This window comes from Callionymus lyra, chromosome 1, assembly GCF_982586985.1.
Source record: "Callionymus lyra chromosome 1, fCalLyr1.hap1.1, whole genome shotgun sequence".
NCBI lineage: Eukaryota > Metazoa > Chordata > Actinopteri > Syngnathiformes > Callionymidae > Callionymus > Callionymus lyra.
Window position 1 is genome coordinate 19,476,874 of NC_141818.1, and position 21,815 is coordinate 19,498,688.

At 37.1% G+C, this 21,815-nt stretch overlaps 1 protein-coding gene across 8 annotated transcripts in view; it reads left to right on the forward strand.

Moving 5' to 3' along the window:
• Nucleotides 1-1,661: 1,661 nt before the first annotated feature.
• The window catches only part of citb (citron rho-interacting serine/threonine kinase b), a 31,499-nt gene continuing 11,345 nt past the window's right edge, over nucleotides 1,662-21,815 (forward strand). For 2 of the 8 annotated variants that reach the window (XM_087796361.1, XM_087796423.1), the window contains exons 1-18: nucleotides 1,665-2,047; nucleotides 6,381-6,475; nucleotides 7,545-7,688; nucleotides 7,949-8,068; nucleotides 13,412-13,582; nucleotides 13,763-13,816; nucleotides 13,923-13,976; nucleotides 14,731-14,871; nucleotides 15,135-15,260; nucleotides 15,496-15,591; nucleotides 15,667-15,783; nucleotides 15,924-16,033; nucleotides 16,155-16,329; nucleotides 16,614-16,811; nucleotides 16,924-16,977; nucleotides 18,915-19,112; nucleotides 20,404-20,597; nucleotides 21,669-21,804. In XM_087796361.1, the coding sequence (XP_087652487.1) occupies nucleotides 6,467-6,475; nucleotides 7,545-7,688; nucleotides 7,949-8,068; nucleotides 13,412-13,582; nucleotides 13,763-13,816; nucleotides 13,923-13,976; nucleotides 14,731-14,871; nucleotides 15,135-15,260; nucleotides 15,496-15,591; nucleotides 15,667-15,783; nucleotides 15,924-16,033; nucleotides 16,155-16,329; nucleotides 16,614-16,811; nucleotides 16,924-16,977; nucleotides 18,915-19,112; nucleotides 20,404-20,597; nucleotides 21,669-21,804 (2,097 nt within the window). In that variant the 5' untranslated portion in view covers nucleotides 1,665-2,047; nucleotides 6,381-6,466. Of the gene's footprint in view, nucleotides 2,048-6,380; nucleotides 6,493-7,544; nucleotides 7,689-7,948; nucleotides 8,069-13,411; nucleotides 13,583-13,762; nucleotides 13,817-13,922; nucleotides 13,977-14,730; nucleotides 14,872-15,134; nucleotides 15,261-15,495; nucleotides 15,592-15,666; nucleotides 15,784-15,923; nucleotides 16,034-16,154; nucleotides 16,330-16,613; nucleotides 16,812-16,923; nucleotides 16,978-18,914; nucleotides 19,113-20,403; nucleotides 20,598-21,668; nucleotides 21,805-21,815 lie in introns of all 8 variants that reach the window. The other 6 variants (XM_087796404.1, XM_087796395.1, XM_087796386.1 and 3 more) reach the window with 5 other exon arrangements.

Below are 21,815 nucleotides of genomic sequence, written 5' to 3' on the forward strand. Positions count from 1 at the left end.
CTGAGTGGGAATTTGGAAAGCTATAAAAAATTCCAACTAGTGAACATTTCTAGATGTTCCATTCTTTTGTACAGTTCATTGCCTGATGTTGAATGCTAATCTTTTTGGGGCTAGATAGCTTTGGATAGAAGTAGGTAAGCATTCACTAATTTCAAGTGTGCAACTGATCATTACACAGTAAACTATGTTATAAAAACATATCCCTAAGACCTTCATGGCTGGAGTAGATGCTAGATTGTTTTTTATTGAATTAATGTATAGGAACTGAGTGGGACTTTTGACAAGATGATGATTGAGAGTATTTTTGAGGCATGTTTGGAGAAATTAAGAATACAATTTAGTTTCTCTTAAGAATTTATATTTTTCTTAAATCCAACCCCCAAATATAACCGTTTATTTAATTTTTCACATTTATTTCTTCCCTGCAAAAGTACTAGTTTTTCCATCTGGCCTACAGGTATGTCAGATGAACATTTCTACCGATTCTAGTTCATGATAACGGACAGCTTAATCTAATAATTCATAGTCATGTACTTGACTTTCAGTGAATAGCAAGTTTATGGCCCGTGTGTAGGGATGATGATTATTAAGTATTACATTTTTATTGCATTTTGTCATCAAACTTCATCTCATAAATTATTGATTGTTATCCTTTATTTATGTCTTATATAATCTTGTAATGTGACCTCACAACAACTCATTGCTGCTGTGTTAAAGAAAGCAATGATTAGTTCTGCATTTTGGCGACCTCACCTTTAAAAACCTTCTCTTGTTAACATGGCACAGTCTTGGCAGGAAAGAGCTTTGGATCTGTGTTTTAAATGACAGCAATGAAGTGTCATTAGTGTAAAAGCATGAATATCCATGTGCTAGACAATTAAATTATGTCAGGCTATGACATTAAAGCTACACCAGTAATTCTTCCTGATTAGTTTGCTGTCATAGGAAAGAGGATTATTTATACAATTAGCAACTGAAAATTAATCCAGTGCACAAACTATTTACAGATTTACCTTTACTTTAAAATCATTTTAGTAAACCACTGTGCTGCGTCATATTTAAGTTCTTAGATAATCTTTTGCCAATTTCCATATGGTGTATATACCAACATTTTATTTAACAATCAGATCAAAAATACAAACATTATAATTAAAACATAAAAATGCAAAAATACGAACCCAATAGGTACATATATTTTTTTAGCTTTATAATTAATAAAACATTATATTTCGTAACGTTTGTGCAACTTCAATCATGTGATTTACTTATGTTTATTTTTATACTCCCTAAAATTATTCTGACCTGACCTTGACAGTGGTTACAATGCAGAAGCCTAAAGGCTGAAGGCTGTACATGCCAGCCTGACCTTGGAAAAAAGTTCCTGCAGGTCTAATTGAGACCTAAAATGTACGACCAACGACATGCTTGTAAATAATACATCTAATTTAAAACTTACCTAATTCAAAATTGTACTTAAGTTTTTGTTCCCTATGTCAAATATGTTCATGTTTTCAGTTTCTTTTGTTGCTGATATTCATATCCACATTTCTGAATATTTACAGGAAATATTTCAAACATGATTTATCCTTATGTATGAGCCACTCAGAGTATTTCAAACTGAATATATTATGTGATTAGTGACGGCTGCTGCAGTAAGAGAGAGGGAGAAGGAGTTGGGTGGTGGTGAGCTACTGACAGAACTGTGAGCTCCTTTGACTTGCAATGTAATCGCCCCTCTGCTGCATTTCTCTACAACGCTATCGCTCTGTAGTAACGCTCTCCTCCTCTTCATCTCTTTGTAATAAGTAATCTCCGGTTGCGCTTGTTGCCTCGCAGCTCTCTGTCCTGCCACAGCTCATCTCTCTATGCTAGGTTCGGGTCGGCTCTCTCCCTCGTGAGGATGACATCCCCAAATTTGATGAACCAGCGAATCTCTCATTCTGGCTGGTGGCTTCCACGGGAGACCCCACATGCGCATGCTGACTGAACGAGGATGTGCTGCATCTAAGGAGCTTGTAGGAAACCTACTTGCTCTAGCAGTCTCCAAGTAAGTGATTTTGAATTGTCAATATTAAGTGTTTAGAAATGGCTGTTTGTATTGCATGTGAATTGTAATTAAATTCTGCTCGTGGCTTGAGAATTCTGGAACTGGTGTCTGATTGATAGCTTGATTGACACATGCACCAAGTGAAGAGACAGTGTTAGTTGCACCAAGCTTCCGCAGAAGCTGTATCTTGTCTCTCAACCACAAGTGTGATTCTTGGTCACGACACTGAGAGGCTGCTTTTTTGTTTGCTCGACAAGTTTTTGACACAGTGTGCCCAGCTGATTTCACCAAAACAGCTGTTTTGTCATTTGTTGATGTTATCATAAAATACACATTATTGTTTGGAGGTTGACACAAATCTTCAAATGCATGGTTATTAAGGCTGGAGCAATCACTAAATAAATAATCAGACACAGGTCATTTGCGTTGGCTTTGGGTCAAAAAAAATGTCAATGTCAAAATGCATGTGCAAAAGCGTTACCCGTTTACAAGTCAGTAAAAAAAAGTATGATAAGAAGACTATGGATGCAAGGATACATCTCTATGGTAACAGCAGGATTTGCTGGGGGAAGAAGAGAGGTGAAGGAAGCTCGCTGTTTTCGCTGGCGTCTATTCAGCTGAAACAAATTATAGTAGTGATGGATGTTTATAGCAGAGCAAAAATACTATTTGGATTTGAGAAAAGTAATAATGGAAGATTAGAAGAAGGTGTTTTGAATATTGTAAATGCAGTCGTTTTTGTTCATGTTTGATTCAAGGTGGCAGCTGTATTCCATCTTTTGTTTCAATTGTAAGAGATGGGTGCTGGAACATCTGTCATCTATCCAGTCCTATGGTTTCCTTATGTTAAGTGGTACTGGATGAGTTAGAGACACCTGTGTAAACGGATAAGTAGTCTCACTCTGCAAATCAAATGTACCACTGTCGACGCCAGTTGTGATTACAGTGATGAAAAAGACGCTTTTTGTACTCAAGTATGCATTACATACTGTGAAGCCTCCTCTAGAAGCCCACACCTCTGCTCGATCTATGGTGTGCCTGATGTTTCAAGTACTCTTCAACTTCTCACTTCACTTTCATAGAGTTCGCTGTGTTAACCTGTCTGCTGAAATCCCTTTTGAGACTTTTTTTTAATTTCTTTAGAATAACCTGCTTCATGAATAAACTTAAACTTACCGATGTTACAAAACCCCACTTTGAAACAATGCTTTGATTCTGACCTACATTTGGAATCATTAAGAAATGAGGCATTTTAATGTTAGATAATTAATGGCGAGATCAGTGGAAGTTTTTTGACAATTGACTATGCTTATTGTAAACCAAAAAAAGCGTTGCCTGTATTCCAAATCAAAGCATTGATTTGATGTACCTTAAGAGAGACTCTTCTTACTCAGTTTGAATTAGCGTTCATTTGAAAATATGGTTTGAAGCCTCAGTATAAGATGTGTGTATACCTCTCTGCAAATGCCCGGTCAAATCTAAACGTCACAAGATTTTGAAATCAATATAAGGAACTTTTTTTGAATCCCTAAATGTTAGTTAAATTATAAATTATATAAAACAAACACCAATTTATAAAACAACTTCCCGCTAGAAAATTGCCTAGAATCTGCAATAAAGAATGACAAACATGTTATTATAATTGCTTCATCATACTGACTATTTTGAAACATATTCTTTAATGTTTGAATCCTAAGCTCTTTTTAAATGCTTCATCTGACGGAACATTGGCCACAGAAAAAAACCTCCTGAGGGCAGTCAGCTTTAAAAAATTAAAAGCAATGTCTGGGAAATAACACCATAGTTACAAACTGAAAATGTGGTTACCTTACATTATTTCAAGCTGAAATAATGTAAAGCTAAACTAAATCCTATTCACACTGGTATTTTGCCTTTTGAGGTTTAATTCTCTTTTTAAAATAGTTACTTGTTTTGTATAGAACAAACACATGTTTTACACTGCATGTATATGAATATGGACATTTGTCTTCTCCCATTGTTATTTGCATTAATTATCATTTACCTAATTTAGAAAAGTGACTCCATAGAGGAATTTGGAGAGATCAAGCAAAGGCTTGTGATTCGCAGTACACTGAATGTAGACCAACACCATAACTAGGATGAAACCTCTCCACACTTTCCTCCTCTTCAACAACTCTGACTCACAACACAGCATGCATCCCACGGAGAAGATCTCTTGATTAAAAAGTATTTTTAACATGGATGTTGTTGTTGTTGTGATATTTTGATATGTACTATGCCAATTGCTGCAGGTATACATAGCATGCTGGTTGCTGTAATGAGAATAGAAAGTAGTTTGAAAGTTGAAAGTTATTTTTCTATTTTTATTACCTCAAGTATTATTTAAATTAAACCTAACTGTCTGCAAATGTTGAAGATGAGGGGCAAAGCTACAGAGTGTAGTGATTCAGATCATTATGGGCTGTCAAGTGCAGCTCTGAAGTCTGGAGGAAAACTGCCAGCGTCCCAGCTGGAGAGACATGGTTTGATTACCTGTAACTGTCATCTTATGCACAGATTGTTGTTCAGCCTTGTCATGGCCTTATGTAAAACAATGATTTTTCAATGGGGGCGGCATAGCTCAGAAGTTGACTGTTCTAGAGCGATCCAAAGCGAGGCAACTGGACGAATTAGAGTTGGTTTGTGGCTCAGATGTTGTTGGTTCAATCCTGTGTCTAGATATGATTGTGTCATTTTGTCCTTGAGCCAGACACTTAGTCAACAAGTGTCTATTATATTTAGGCAGATTAATTAGCTTTTCAAACAATGCAGATTCTTATGCAAACTTTGTGACTGTGATGTAAATTTTTCACTTTTTTTTTTTAATTTTCTGTTGGTCAAAATAAGTCTAAGGTAGATAGAGGTGTTTGCTACTTTTAAGTTGTGGAATTTGTAAGCAATTATAAGATAGATATGAAAAAAATCGAATTTAAATATTTATTTGATTGAAACGACAAGGCAGGGTGGATACCCCACACACACACAACCCCAACTAATACTGTTTTTTCAGTCCAAAGCATTCAAGTGATTGATGTTGGTAAAAGTGACCAGGGGGAAACCGCTTTAAGAAAGCGATGTAGTCACACATCTAAGACCGTCAGCTATAATATACATTTGTGAATATAATTATTATATATAAATCTTAACCAGTCTTTCTTTCTTAGCCAGACAAAAGGCCAGTATGGATTTATAAATGCTGAGGATATTAACTCGTCCATGAGGGGTCATTCAATCCTGAATGAATAACACTATTGTTCCTGTTTTGTTCTCTGATTCATTGTTCATGGTCATTATGTTTATATTTGGTGTGAAAGCAGTGGTAATGAGAAAACAGATACATTACCAGCCACAATAGGACAACGTTGTGTTTGGTAACACTACTTTAATAAACATCTTTAAAAAAAAAAATCACCATGCGCATGTTCATGTAAGGAGGAGTGGGTGGTGAGCAAAGCTTTAAATAGATATTCTCCCTGTCGCTCATCTCTCTGCCTGCCTCCTCATCACAAAAGCTGCCAAATATATCCAGTGGTGGTTGAAGAGGATGCCATGTGAACACAATAAATGTATTTATAGATTATTTAACGGGAAATTGCACAAACATTAGCTTGCGTAGTACATTACTCATATGGCACAAAATCATGATAAAATCTTGCCACTACTGTGTGATCATCTTGGAAATGGCATGTTATTAATATTTAAAATGGCACGGAATGTGCTGAACATGTCATCTTTTTGTATTTAAAGTTATTTTATATAATTTTAGCTAATCGTTAAATCTATTTGATTAAAAAATAAATATAAATAATAATGCATTTCATTGAAAAGTGCATTTAAAAAACTCAAGTACTCCAAAAAAAACAATAAAATCACATGATAGCAAACCATTAGCATTAATTCCACACGATAGAACATGACAATGACAGTAAATAGTTTGTGGGGGGTATATGAACTAGAACAGGTGAATTTTAAGTTTGTATTTAAAATAGTATTACATTTGTGGAGGTTAAGTGTGGAGTGATGGTGTGCAGGAGGTCACAGGTAGGGGGGAGTATGTATTTGATTCATTATATTATATATCATATGATGGGGAGCCAGAGGAGGTGCTTATGAGATGTGGGGGTCTTTGGGATTATACGGGGGTCTGAGTTCTGTACCATTTGGAGTTTATGGAGGGACTTTTGAGGGAGGCCAAAGAAAAGAGAGTTACAGTATGCCCGGCGAAAGTACAATTAGAAAGAAAATCAAAATATTCTTCCTTTACCTTTTAAAAAATAAATGTTAATATATATTATCTCTTTTTTTTCTCCAGTTCCAACACCATTTATTGACTCTCTGGTTAAGAGCGTCTGTTTTGGAAACTCATTTTAACACCAAAAAGGACGACTTGCTGGACACATGTCACAGGTATTACTCCACTGATGGTAAGATATTCTTTTCAAAAGGATTTTAATCAATTTATACATACTTACAGAATATGGACAGTTGGAATTATCGTTAGTTTACTCACACTGTGAAAAATCATCCGTTCATCCAGTCTCAAATTCTGAAACTACCAGACCTAATAAAAAGATAGACGCTGTTATGTTCAGCTCTATAGATGGAGCACTACTAGAAAATCCAAAAATACTTGCTATTATCTGGTTACAGATGAAAAAACTTCAAACAATCATGTGACCATGTTGGTACAAAAAGCATTAGCAAGCGTAGAGATGTGGAATACATTCAAGATGAAAAACCTAAAAAAACTAAACATGAATGACTCTTCAAAAAGTACTGAATAAATAATTTGACTAATATGATTGTGAAGGTAATTGCATTGTAAACTGTAATACAGAATAAACAAGAGGATAACACTTATACGACTTGTTATAATACTCTACAATAAATTGTGATATTTTGTTTATCAATTTCTTGGGCCAATAACCAAACTAATCTATTTATTTACAAATACAAGGTAAACTGGCCGGAATACTTTTTCCAAAATCTGCAAAGATTGTTTCTCCAAGGCAATGGCAGGTGGCATATTAAAAAAATGAGCATATTAAAAAAATATCTGTGCAGTGACAACTACAGTATATACAGTAAATCTCATGTTTGGTGCATGTACGCTCATTTGGATGTCCAAGTTTTACCTGTTGTTTATTTTCCAAAATGAAAGCTTAATAATTTTATAAAATGTATTTTCAATCCTAAACTTCAAAGTACTGAAATCATGTGTCTAGTCTTTTCATGGTCCGGCTCCCAACAGTGTCTTATAACCCAAAAAAGTAAAAAAAAAAAGAAGAAAGTTTACAGGAAGCTCTAAAAGCAATTTATTTTCATACATGGCATGTTATTGTGCATTCTTAAACAATCGTAAAATACAAAAAAAAATAGAGTATTAGGTTAGGTTGGGTTAGGGTTGGTTCAAAACTGCTGCTTAGGTCTTTAAATACAGTTTTACTCCAAGCCTGTGCTCTGTTCTTGTGTGCAGGTTGAGCAGGAGATCTCACTAGTCCAAAGAAAGATGTCTGACTTGGAGTCAGTTCTGCAACAAAAGGACATAGAGCTAAAGGCCTCAGAAACTCAGAGAACCATCCTTGAACAGGACCTGGCGACTTACATTACAGAATGCAGTGTATGAAATGTTGATGTCTTCTGCTCTTATCTCAATAACTAGTCTCATTTCCACCATGAACAATTAATCTGTAGAATATAGAAATGTATAAGTCCATCACTTAAATCCATCACTTTATAATAACCCAAACAACAACAGTATACCTTAACATAGTTAATAACCTTTTGACTGAATCTTGTGTTGTTGTTGTTGTTGCTGAATGTCTTACAGTTACACTGATGCTATTGTACAACTTGGAATTTTTTTTGTCTCCGTTATAGAGTCTGAAACGAAGTTTGGAACAAGCTCGAATGGAAGTGACACAAGAAGATGACAAAGCACTACAACTTCTCCATGATATCAGGGAGCAGAGCAACAAGCTTCAGGAAATTAAAGAGCAGGTAGGATTCAGTTTGTTCTGTGAATTAATGCGACATCTTAAGATAGATGTACCATGATGTCACACTGGAATACATTATTTGGATGATCAAATGAAATGAATCATGAAAGTCACAGGCAAGCAGATGTTACCCTTTAATCTAAAAGTACGTTTGTAACACCTTGCAGTGAGAAAATGAGAAGCAGAAGGCTCAACTAGACTGGACAAACAAACAGTGAAGAGATGCTGTCAGCGTGGGTTGTGTGTGAGTGAGAACTGTAATCTTGCTCCAGAAATTAGTGTGACAAATTATATATTTTTACCACAGCAAATCGCTCTAAAATCAACATATACTTTTATATTATTAGCTCAAAAACTGACTTACATGTCTGATACATGTTGGACATTGATTTATCCATAAGACATAAACAAAAGATGTCAGATCTGAATTGCAAGTGGTGAATATAGTGTCAGCAGTTTTACAAATACTATTTTTGATCTCTTAAAGGGTCTTATGCTAGCCTTAATATTGTTGGTAATAGCTGAATAATTCAGTAAATATGGTACATTTGTTCTTTAACTTGAAACACAACATTTTCTATTGCCTATTTGGATTATTTTTCTCCACTTTAAGAAAGGAAAGGCAAGATAAATTGGTTGATAACACTAAGAGGTTGATCATTGAATTATCAGCTTTGTGGAGTCATCATGAGAGACAACATAGATTTTATTCTCTTGTCAGTGACACTGATGACTGAATTGGATGCAAAACAATCTTTTTACATTTCTCATTTTGATGATAATTATCACAGAAAACTAGAAATTCAAATCACATCCCTTCTCTTATTTTGGATGCATGGAACAGGATTTTCTATTAGTATTCATATTGAACAGGTCAAGTCCACATGGCGAGTGTGTGGGGTGTGAGTGCTATTTAGATACACAATACTGGGGCTGGACTTTTAAACATTAGTTGCAGTAAAACAAACGCCCACGAAACATCCAGAAATATTTCCTATTGCAGATGCTTATTTACATAAACTGCAAGAATAGAGGAATAAACAGATAAATAACAATAATATTGAAAACAGGACTATAGTCATTCTCAAATTACACAATGTTACACATACTTAGGAGTATAATGTACATTTTTTCCCTTTTGTAAAGTTCACTTACACATATTAACATATATCAGTTTATACACAAAGTATTGGTGTATTAGCATCAGATACAACTTTCATTTTAAAGCATTAATAAAATTGAACCTGTTTCCCCTCTACACTGCCTGTACCCGAGCTGGAGAACCAGCAATGGATTCAGTGTGCAGTTGCCATGGTGATGAGAGCCATATACCTACAAATGAAAGAAGCGCTGATGCAGTGGGCAGGATGTCGTGATGAGTTGTTAGGGCCTTGGCCTTAATATACAATTCACATCGCTAGATTTATGGTTGTATCATCGTTTATCTAACTTGTTATTGTAATATTTTAAATCATACTCCATTGAGAACCACACTGTTACATTATAAACATGTATTATGTTGGATTTTATTGACTTTTTATATAAACTTGCTGAAAGTACGGTGTACATTTAGTGATGAGAAATAATAATCATGAAAACACCCCAATATATCATAATATAATTATTCTACAAAAGTTGTGAATTCAAATGTAAAAGTGTGAAGAGACTTTGTCGAAAGACTGAGCGTCTCTGGAAGTCTACTTAACGTAAGGTGCACATACTTTACCTCAGGGATCTTATGTCTTCATACAATGAGATGGTGGAAACTGCCAGATCGCATTACATCAGGTAGCAGCTAAAAAGAAAAACCCCAAAGTGTTGTTTGACACGATTAATTCTCTCGTGTCTCCTGCTCCTCAAATCACGCCTGTCTTCCGTGAAGCTAACAGCAATGCATTGTTGCGATTTTTCATTGAGAAAATGAAATTGTTTAAAGAGAAAATCTCTCCCCCTGTGAGTGGAACCCCTGCTGTTACTGAGCCTGTCTCCTCCTCGTGGTCTTCCTTCAGTGCTGTATCTCTGGGTGATGTTTCAGCACTGGTGTACAAGATGAAACCCTCCTCTTGCTCAGACGACGTCCTTCCATGTAGGCTCTTCATCAAAGTGTTTGATGTAATTTGCCCCTGGGTTACCAATATGGTAAACCTCTCCCTTTCCACAGGGGTTTTTCCCAATGCATTCAAACATGCCATTGTGGAGCCTTTGCTCAAAAAGTAAGGCTTAGACCCGACTGACCTCAGAAATTTCCGGGGCCTATTTCTAAGCTCCCTCTTGGAGATCTTGGAGAAGGTGGTGTCTGAGCAGCTGTCTTTGTTCCTGAATCAGAGCAACATCCATGAGAAGTTTCAGTCTGGCATCCGCAAACATCACTCTACGGAGACAGCCTTACTGAAAGTGTCCAGTGACATCATGATGTCGGCTGATTCGGGTCAATACACTTTTCTGGTTTTGAATCTGTCCTCAGCCTTTGTCCCAGTTGATCACCAGATTCTGCTGAGAAGACTGAGGGATGAAGTGGGACTGTCTGGGTCTGTATTACAATGGTTCTCGTCATACCTTTCTGGGCGCAGTTTCATTGTATCTGCCAATCAAATGAGGTCTGAATCAACGAATCTGTTGTGTAGAGAACCCTGAAGGTTCTGTTCTGGGTCCTTTATTGTTTTTGCTGTACTTGATTCCCCTAGGTAAATCATTCAGAGATTTCCTGATGTTTCTTATCACATTTTGCTGATGACATCCAGCTCTAATGCTCTTTTGATCCAACTGAGCCCCAGAGGCTGAACAGCTTAGTAAATTGTTTTCTAGAAATTAAGCAATGGCTAAGTGAAAAAACTTTGCAACTAAATGTGGACAAAACTGAAACTCTGGTTATTGCTCCTGATGATAAGGTTCCAGGGTTGGGTCAGTTATTAGGTGACTTAGGTCAGTGTGTCAAACTGAGCCTGAGAAACCTGGGTGTTGTATTTGGCAAAGACATGTCTCTAGTTCAAGACTGTAGAAAACTGACCAGAAACTGTTTTCCTCAACTGAGAAAAATCTCTTAACTTAGGAAACTCACAACATGATGTCGCTTGTTATCCATGCGTTTGTGTCTTCTCTTATGGACTATTGCAAGAGTCTGTTTTCATGTCTTAATAAGAAGGAGCTGTCTCGCCTGCAGTTGATATAGAACTCTGCAGCGAGAATTCCGACCCGCTCTAGTAGAAGAACTCACATTTTTCCGATCCTTTAAACTCTTCACTGGCTGCCAGTTTCTTTCAGGATCAACCTATCACTGATCTGATCCAGACTTACACTCCAGCTCAGGCTCTGAGTTCTGTGGAACAGAATCTACTGATGGTTCCTCGTACACGGTTCAGGACCAGAGGAGAGAAATCCTTCCAGGCTGTTGCTTCTATGCTTTGGAATGATCTTCCTCTCTCTTTGCGCTTGATGGAGTCCTTTTTAGTATATCTTTTTCAAGTCTTTTTTTGATTGTTTAAGTGCTTTGTGACCCTGGTCTAGAAAAGCGCTCTATAAATATGAATTACTTACTTACTTACTTACCAGTTTAGAAAAAAACATAAAACATTCAAAGAACAGGATATTGAGATGCAGTGTTAAAGATGGATGTTATGATGTGTGATATGTAAATCAGGGATTAATGTTGGTTCAAGTTCTTTAAATAATTCTTAAAACCATATAACTTAGAAAAGTAAAAAAAATGTTTTTTTCTTTGACATTTGGGGGAGAGCAATCTAATATTCACAATGACCTTTTCACAAACCTTTTTATCTGTGACTACCTTAAAAAAAATAGTATATATACTGTATATATAATAATATAATAAGAAGTTAACATTTATGACAGAGTTTGCAGTTAAACAATGCCAAGCTAATTGATGACCAGGTTGTGTGAGATATTGCACATGTGACTTCACATATGTTTGTTATTTTGATGTGACCATTCATTTTTCATTGACTCAAAGCCTCTGTATGAGGCCTCTAGATAAGTATAAGCATCCAGTTAAATATCCAAACTGACAGGAATGGATTCAGTGGCTCTGAGATTATCTAGCTGTCATAAATCTGGCTCACTTTGGTATTCCTTTGATCACACTGCTTAGTGTAGGCTGATTTATTTTCCTCACCCACTTGGATGATAGTGTGCAATAAGAATGTATGAACTATAGTCACAACAATTATTTTTCAAAGGATTTAAAATAATATTTTGTAGTATTTATCGTGACTTCATCCTCAAGAAAATTGTGTAATTGAATTTCCATTGTAAAAGGGTTTGTGGTGGAATCAAAAATTCTAAATGACGGAATCTATTAAGATCATGACTAAGTGCCATCTGTGTTTTTCTTGTTGTTCATCTTTGACAGTTGACTGTAATCTGTTTAAACATTTACTCTTCATCTTGTGTGGATGCACCTCAGAAAATTCTTCTCAAATTAAATATATAAATGAATGCAAGTAACGTTTTCTGCAAGGGATTTTTGCAATTCATCTGGAAATGAGTGCAGTTGAAGGTTAACATCTTATATTGCATTTGTGGTCCCATTGGTGCCTCTGAGCAAGGTATTTATGCAGCTAAATCCAGCACTTCATCTTGAAAAACACCCCCCACGCTTCACCATATGAATGTTGTGTTGAGGAATTTCAAACGGCAGTAATACAGTGTTGCAAAAACACTTCACGAGTAATCGGGAAGGGATGCATTTCGGTAGCACAAGACACACTAAGACCCATAAGCACTTTGAATATGATTGTTAACATACATATTATTGAAGGAATTTCTCAAGGACAACATCATCTAACTGACCTCGTTTTTCCTTTAAAAGGATGTTAATATCAATTATCCTGTTGTTATCATAGAAGAATTTCCCAGGAGGCATAGAGAAGCCTCATTAGTGACATGGTGTTCCATGTAGCCTTCAGCCTAGGTTACAAAAGCAAGTGAAAAATCATAAAGTTAGTGGCCAAGCAGTAGCTGTTTAATCTCCATTTTGAGTGCCAAGAAAGTCAATGCCACTTTTCCTAATCGGGCCGTCATACATGTGACAGGGAACCAATGTTAATTAATGAAGAGTTACAAATTAGACTTGCCTGCCTGTGACTAATAACCTTTACCAGACATATGCATGAAGTAACTCTGTCTAGTGGTATTAGTAATTATCTGACTATGAGGCCACATGGGATTTTCTGGTTATGCTTCATATTAACTTTCTCCACTTAAAGACCAAAACTTTCCGCTGGATAATTCATGATAAACAATGTCACATTCAAAGCCCATTTATTTCAAAAATTGTGTAATTCTAATGTTATAACTGCTTATATCTTTCAAAAACATTCTTCTGCAGGAGTACCATGCTCAACTGGAGGAGATGCGGGTCTCAATCAGACAATTGGAGGAAGACCTGTCCGCGGCCCGTCGTCGTAGTGACCTATATGAATCGGAACTCAAAGAATCTCGGCAGAACAGTGAGGAGCTCAAGAGAAAGGCGACAGACTATCAACACAGGATGCAGAAGGTCATGAATTTATTTCCTCAATGGTCCTTAAAGATGATACTTTGGCCATGTCTTAGTAAGCTTGATTATGTGTATTTCACCATGAACCTCTGTCTCTGCAGGCTTCACAGAAGCAGCATCTATCCAGCAGTTTCTTAGATCATTATTTCCTGCTCACTTTCTAATTTACTCTTTTTACAGGCAAAAGAACAAGGCAAAGCTGAGGGGGAGGAGCTAATCAGCAAATTAGAGAAGGTAGATAATATAATGTGTTTATTGTTATATAAATAAGAAGCAGTTTTTCATTTAAATGTAATTGAAAATGCCATTAATGTAAAGGCTTCAAACATCTTTGTTAAAGGCCAGCAGTGAGCAGATGATGAGGATCCAGGATCTACAGGAAAGGCTTTCAAAGGTAGAAAATCTGGGTTGGGAAAACAGTGAATAATTTACAAGACATCATAAATGCAAATGACGTAACATGATTTTACACTTCCAGACAAGTGTGCAAACACCCATCTTTTGCTTTCCTCAGTTATTTGTCATCTATGTTAAGTTTATTGTAGAAAAAGAGAGTCTTTTGTGCCAAAGAAAATATTCAAATGTGTGCTTGACTCGTATTTATGAAAAGATCAGCTTTAGTGGAATATATGATTTGATCTTCTTCAGATTTCTTACAGATGAATAATTAAAAATCCAACAATCTGCCATGCACTTGCTGTGTTTCAGCATCTCAGGCTTGACTGAGCCATATTTTACTCTCTGGTGCACTGAAGAAGCTGGTTTATCAAATAATTAGTAGGAAAGTTAGTTCAATTGAGGGGCTTCATCTTATTTTCCATCTTTATAACAGAGCTATAAGATCATTCTAAGAGTTAAACCTCTTTTTTGGGTTGTTATCGAATCTTTCAATGTAATGCATGTCATCAGATTAAATTAGTCAATTATTTTAAGTGTTTATATAGAACATAGTTAAGTGACCAGGGCTGCATGAAAATCAAATACAAAAATAAATAAAATCATTTAAAAAAGTGTTTAAACCCTGTGAACAGTATCGCTACAGGTTTTTGTACATTTGTTGTTATAACAATTCCAATTAACTGCTGCGATCCTGCAGGTAAAGAAAATCATACTATTTTTGATTTGATATTTTACATCCCTTCGACAAGGCCGTAAAGGCTAGCGCTGAAGCGACAGACCATCTTCAAAGCATGAGAATAGCCAAAGATCGCATGGAGCGAGACCTGGAGAGACTCCAGAACAAGGAAGACTCGAGTGACAGTCTCAGGCGTCGCCTCCGTGAGACTGAGGTTTGTTTACCGTTTTTGTGGTAACATTTATTTGTGTGTGTGTATGGATGTACTTCATTGTATATACTACAGTTCATGCAGTCTGTACTACATGCATAAATGAAGTCATGGTGTAATAATCTTTAATGAGTAATGAGTTTTTCAGTTGGAGCGTTACCAACAAGGCAGACAGATGCAGCTGTCACGTTTACCACCAAGTGAAAAAAGCGAATGATTTTTTTGCAAATGTAGCCTGTTGGTGTTCAAATTGTGTTTGTTGACAGGATGGCCGGAAAACATTGGAGAACCAGGTCAAAAGACTGGAGATAGTCGAGCGTCGCGAGACTAAACTGAAAGACGAGCTCCAGAGCAAGGGCCAGCAAATCCAGCAGATGGCAGATAAAATTCTGGTAACCCACATTTCCTCTCAAGTGTGAAACAAAAATAATCAGAGGAGGTGTGAGATAAACATAGCTCATCTTTGTCTTTGTGGAGGAAGTACAATTTTACATAACACCATCTAAATCTAAAATGTAATGTATATGTTCAGAATTATTTTATTGTTTGCATATGTTGATATTTCCAACCTTTTCTTACTTTTACAAGAAGAACATATGCATGAAAAAGGTGTTTTACCTTGGATAGGAGCTTGAGGAGAATCTGCGGGAAACACAAGCCACAGCCCAGCGGTTAGAGACTCATTTGAAGCAGAAGGAGAAGCTTTATGAAGACAAAATAAAGGTTTCTTTTCTTGGGCTCAACATCTTTGTTTGAGGTAGTGTTTATTCATAGTTCTCCTCTGGTTTTGTGGACCAGGTTCTTGAGACTCAGATGAAGGCGGACATGGCTGATAAGGAAATGCTGGAATCCAGTCAGAGCAAATATGAGGAGGAGGTGCGGGAGAAGTGCAGCATCATCAGTGAACAGAAGGCGGTATGTGCTGACCAGAGAGCAACTATCTCTCACACTGACAGATATTTATACTTTTAAATAATCCTGGTTAACAATTAGATGCCAAATTAAGCCTCTGCTATTATGTAAAGAAAATAACAGCGTAAAACGTTTTGTTCCAGACAATAAATGCCATGGACTCCAAGATGAACAGTCTGGAGCAAAGAATATCTGAGCTGTCTGAGGCCAACAAGCTGGCTGCCAACAGCAGCATCTACACTCAAAAAAACATGTACGTATATTTGGACATTAACATTATTTCAAACTTCTGGGTCTGCTCTGGCTACAATAACTTGATAAAAATTCTGTAACAAAACTCATTTTCTTACCAAGATGTTTTTGATATGAGACAGGAAAGCCCAGGAAGAAATGATCTCCGAGCTCCGCCAGCAGAAGTTCTACTTAGAATCTCAGGCCGGGAAGTTGGAGGCCCAAAATGCAAAACTGGAGGAGCACTTAGAAAAGATGAGTCAGCAGGAGCAAACCAACAAGAGCCGCGTGTTGGAGTTGGAAACTAGGCTAAGAGAGGTGATTAATTTTTGTTAAGCTAAGAAACTCACTTTGAGTGCACTTTTTGATGGTAACTTAAAACTTGAATTAAAGTTAATTGAATTCATTGTTAAAAATACAAATTAAAAACCATAATTGGTTAATTGTAATTTAGGGCACACGTATTCCTCAAAAAAAACATATTGGTTATATTTGAAAAATATTCTTTATAAAAAGACACAAATATAAGAGCTGAGATGTTGTATTAAACAGCAAATGTCGAATGAATGATTTCACATTTTTAAAATGTTATTTTGTCTCAGATTGGGCTCGAACACGAAGAGCAGAAGCTGGAGATCAAGCGTCAGGTGACGGACTTGACTCTCTCGCTGCAGGAGCGTGAGTCTCAGATCAGTAACCTGCAGGCGGCTCGCCGTGCTCTGGAGAGTCAGCTGCAGCATGCCAAGACTGAGCTGGAGGAAACCACTGCAGAGGCTGAGGAGGAAATCACTGTGCTCAGAGTGAGAGAAACAGAATAAATAATAGAGACCTTAGACTTGTGTGTGTTCAATGTTATATAATCCAAGTGCTGAAATTGTCACTTTGCATTTTCTTTCCTTTCAAACCTGCCAGGCTCACAGGGATGAGATACAGCGCAAGTTTGATGCCTTAAGAGACAGCTGTGCGGTAAGCAGCTGACTTTCTTCTTTTTGTGTCCTTCTAGTTGCCTAATCATCGGCACACAGACAGAAAGATATATAGAGTATATATGTACAACTCCAAGGAAGGTTATGAAGTAGAAAAAGGTGTAAACCAAAAATTCTAAAGATATTTAATCTTATTTATCAACAATTATATAATGTTTGACGTGTGAAAGTAAAAACTCAGAAGCAAAGTACAGTAAACGTGTTCTTTTTTCCTCACTTTGGCCATGACCAAAGGTCGATACAGGCAGAGGTAAAATTGTTTAACTGAAAATTTTCATTGTGCGGATGATTTTAGATCAATATTTCTAGTCTATCTAATAAGTCTCAGCACATTGCAGGGTCAGCAATTTCCCTATTTGTCTTTCAACATGTATATGTTTTATTCTTGCTATTAAACAGATTAAGTTCTTCTTACCTGCCCTCCCACCATGATATGTAACATTTCTCCATTTGACACAGGCCTTGAATAAACATTGGTGTGGTTCTTCGATGGCCTACTTTTCAAATCCTCCCACTCGCAAACTGTTCAGAAATCCTCATCCATAAATGTAGCTGGCCTCTCTTCGGACAAACACTGCCAAGATGTTGCACCAAAAAAACCCATGAAATATCCGTAAAAGATGTGCCACGTTTTACATGTTGTTGATATTTTAGTTGATCTACTTAAATACTTTAGACTAGCACATGACATGTGTATTATATAATAATATATAATTGCATAATATCTATATTAAACATTTGCTCCTAAATGTTGTCATAACATTATATATTACTTCACAGAAATTATATTTCTCTTAAAGATAAACTATAATGTCTCATACAAAGTTTATAAAGAAGTGATTCAAAATATAAAAATGTGCAATATATTTATTTTAAACTATCAAAACTGTAATTGTAACTATAATGAATAACATAATAACATGTTCAATGTAATTGTTACTATACATCTAAACATTGTTCTCCTTTTTAGTCATTGATCCACAATTATGCACTACAATAATAAATACCAAGAGTATAAGTTCTTATTAAAAATAGTTCATGCCCATCGCATGAGTTGACATATCAGCCTGTAACAGTTACATGTTCTGGCAAAGACCTGGGGCCTCATGTACTGAAGGTAAAACGAAGTAGATATTTTAACCAAACTAGCTTAGCCATTTGTATTCAAATGTTAAATTTACAACCAGATATGACTCTCGGTATCTTTGTTTATTTTCATCATTACAATGTAAATTCTTTAAATTCAATAATAAAACACATATATCTAATTAATCACATGTTATTTTGGGAAAACAATGAATTAAAGAAAAGATAAATGCTTGTACTAGTCATACATGCCTGGAGTGCATCTTTCTTTGTGCAGGGTAGAGATTGCTTCTTCCTAAATTATTCCATGTTGGCTTCCTTTCATTTGAGCTTCAGCAGAAATCTTTCCCGAGGTAGCCAGAAGCTAATTTATGAACTTATTGCTTGGCACAATCTCTAGCTACCAGGAGGATCTGCGTCGCACACAAGATATTGAAGATTTCAGGCTAGGGGTCTCATGAGCTTCATCCTCATCAGAGTTCCTCCCCGACAGTGATAACCACAGGCTTGGCTGATTGGTTGATTAAGATGCAGACGGATGTGAACTGATGAGGCTTGTGTGCTGCTTCTCATGCAACGATTGGAATGATGAGCCAGAGTAATTGATTGCATTAACAATATGTAAATTGAAGGTTTATAAAGTCTTATCAAATAACAGACACATTTTCCTCTTTGTGGCACCAACTTGGTAACGTCCAAGATATTTTAGTACGTGCGGTCTGACGGTGTACCAATATTATTATTAAAGAAATAAAACAAATGAACACAATAATTACATTTTTCATTCACTTCATTTGAAATAATTATTCAATACATTTCTACGTCACATAGGTGATCACAGACCTGGAGGAGCAGCTCACAACACTGTCCCAGGAAAATGCTGAACTCAACCGTCAGAACTTCTACCTGTCGAAGCAGCTCGACGAGGCTTCCGATGAAAGAGAAGACCGGATGCAACTCAGCCAGGACGTGGATCGTCTGCGCCATGAGGTGGCTGATCGTGAGATGCATCTCAACAACCAGAAACAGGTAAACAAATCTCTTTTTATCATAAAGCTATTTCGCTTGAACATTAGAACACATCTATAATCCATAAATTTATTAAAAACTGAGATTCACTAGTGCAAAATAATGACTTCATATAAGTGATAATAACGACAATACCAAAGGGTTTTGTTTTTGGTAGTCTAACAGGTTTCAAAATAGGAATGCATTGTAGGATATTTTAGGATCCTTATGAACCCATTGATTTGTTGTGTGTCAAGCCATTTTGTCTGATTTCTCACAAATGAATCTACTTTCTTCAAGGTCTTGCAAGTTTTTGTTTTGTCTTCTTGAATTCTCAGTTACTCAGCGAGCATCACTTGAACATAAGAACAAAACAAAATCATCTCTGACATTCATGTTTGAAGCACAGATTTAATTTGCCGTTGTATATTCCTTCTTTATTTCAAGGGATTAAATCAAACAGAATAAAAGTTGGTATTAAGTGCTGCACTGACCTGCACTCACATGAAGGAGGTATTGCTTCTTGTTTTACATAAGAAAATGAAGTGAATAGATGGCATGTACCACCTTTAATACTCACCTCACTTCCTACTCACCCTGGAATTGTTGCTAACATAGCATACCCAATGTCTCCCTGCGACCTGTGACAGGTGCCCAAGACACTTCTCCAGCTCCGCCAGTGTCAAGTGTTTATCAGACAGCAGAATCTCTGTCAATATTTCTGCATGGTTGTGATCCGAACTCTTGACGGAGGTGTGTAGCGGGAGAGCGAGGAGGCTGTGAGATGTGTGCACCGGCCCTGTGGGAGGATTTGTGTGTGGGCGTCCAATAGCGCTCTCAGTTCTGCCTGTTGTGTAACAAGCAATGGAAGTCATAGACGAGGGACTGGTTGGTATGTGGGAGGGATGTGTCATCCCCATCATTCCCAGGTCGTGTCAGCTGTGGAAGCGTTGGACTTCAGAGTGCTGTGGTGATGCTGCAGCAGAGACTAAATTTGTCTCAGGATGCTTTGTCTAAAGACAGAGAGCTACTCTTTGAGTGGCTATGAGAAAAAAACATAATGCAATTATCTCAGGAGTGTAACCACTGCCTGCAAACCATTTCACTACAGATTATGATTTGTTTTGATAGACGGTAAATGCTGTAAACAGCTCATGCTCTCAAAGAATGCTGGAACATGTTTTTTTTGGCACAAGGCTGCTTTATGATGCTGATTAAATCTCTCGTCTGTTGCATACATTCTTGGCAAAATTAGGTCATGTTGATGTTTTCCCCTGTTGTGTTTTCTCTTGTTTTTTTTCTTGTGTTCTAGAACCTCGAGACCCTCAAGACCACATGCACAATGTTAGAGGAGCAAGTTCTGGAACTGGAAACATTAAACGATGAGTTGCTAGAGAAGGAAAGACAATGGGAAGCCTGGAGGTCAACATTAGAGGACGAGAAGACCCAGGCTGAGAGGAGAACTCGGGAGATCCAGAGAATGTTGGATACTGAGAAACAAAACAGGTTAGAGTGCTCAATTACTTCTCCACTGTAATTAGCCAAATTGGCCTTGTGCTGTTTTGAACTGTTTTGTGCTGCACTGTTGTCATTTACATCGGTTTATATCATTACTTGAGGTTCCTCAGCAGCTGAGATGCGAATAATATCAAATTTAAAGCTGGTCAGCTGCACTGTCTTCTTTTTTGTCTTCTGACGAGTCAGTATAAATTCACACTTTTTCTACTCACACGTTCTGCTGTTTTCCCTTATTTAATAAAATATGCCAGATTTGAGCAGATGAAGGCAACACATTTTTTTGTAGTTAACACTCAGTGAAGCAAAACATACATCTATTCATCTTCGGGGCAGCAGTTGAAGCAAAGAGGTCTAGATTTCCTCTCCTGAAAAACCTTTTTGAACCATGAGACACAGTTTCTCAAGTGTCATGGGTCTGTCCCAGGTTTTCCTCTTCACATGCACTGAACCTTCTCCTATTGAGTTGCCAGAGCAACAAGTCTACATTGAGTCACTTTCAAATGAATGAGCTCATTACGTTATCTCACAGGGAGAGTCGCTCCACAGATTCCCTGTGAAGAAAACTCTCTTTTTGCACTTGGCTTTGTTCATGACCATACATGAGGATAGGAATGTACTCTGACGGATAAGCATTAAGGGCTTTGTCTTTTGTCTCATTCCTTTCTTCATCGCAGCAGACCATTACATACACCTCAGCTGCTGAACTAATACATCTGATGATGTTGCTGCAAGATGTTCCAGCAGATGTTCACAGTATACCCTCACTAGACATTTCTTCGAGGTCTGCCCCTGCTGTCTAATTCAACCCAAAACCAGATGGTGATCAGTTGACAGCTGAGCTCTTATCTTGACTTAAGTAAGATACAGGGATCAAACTCAAGTCCAGTGGAACAAATCTGGCCCATAAAGTCATGAAACTGATATGGAAAGAAAGAGTTCCTGGTGCTTATGGACACTCCTGCCCCCCTTATTTCCCAACACAGTTACTGTGACAAGCACAGTTAGCATATATTAACTATCAAAAGTTTGTTTTTACTTAAAATCATTTGTTGGTTTTAGACTTCGTTCGGAGCAGCGCAATTCAGAGTCTCGCCAGGCGGTGGAGCAGGCCGTAAAAGAGCACAAGAATGAGATCCTCGCCCTGCAGCAGGCCCTCAAAGACCAAAAACTCAAAGCTGAGAGCCTAACTGACACAGTAAGTGTCCA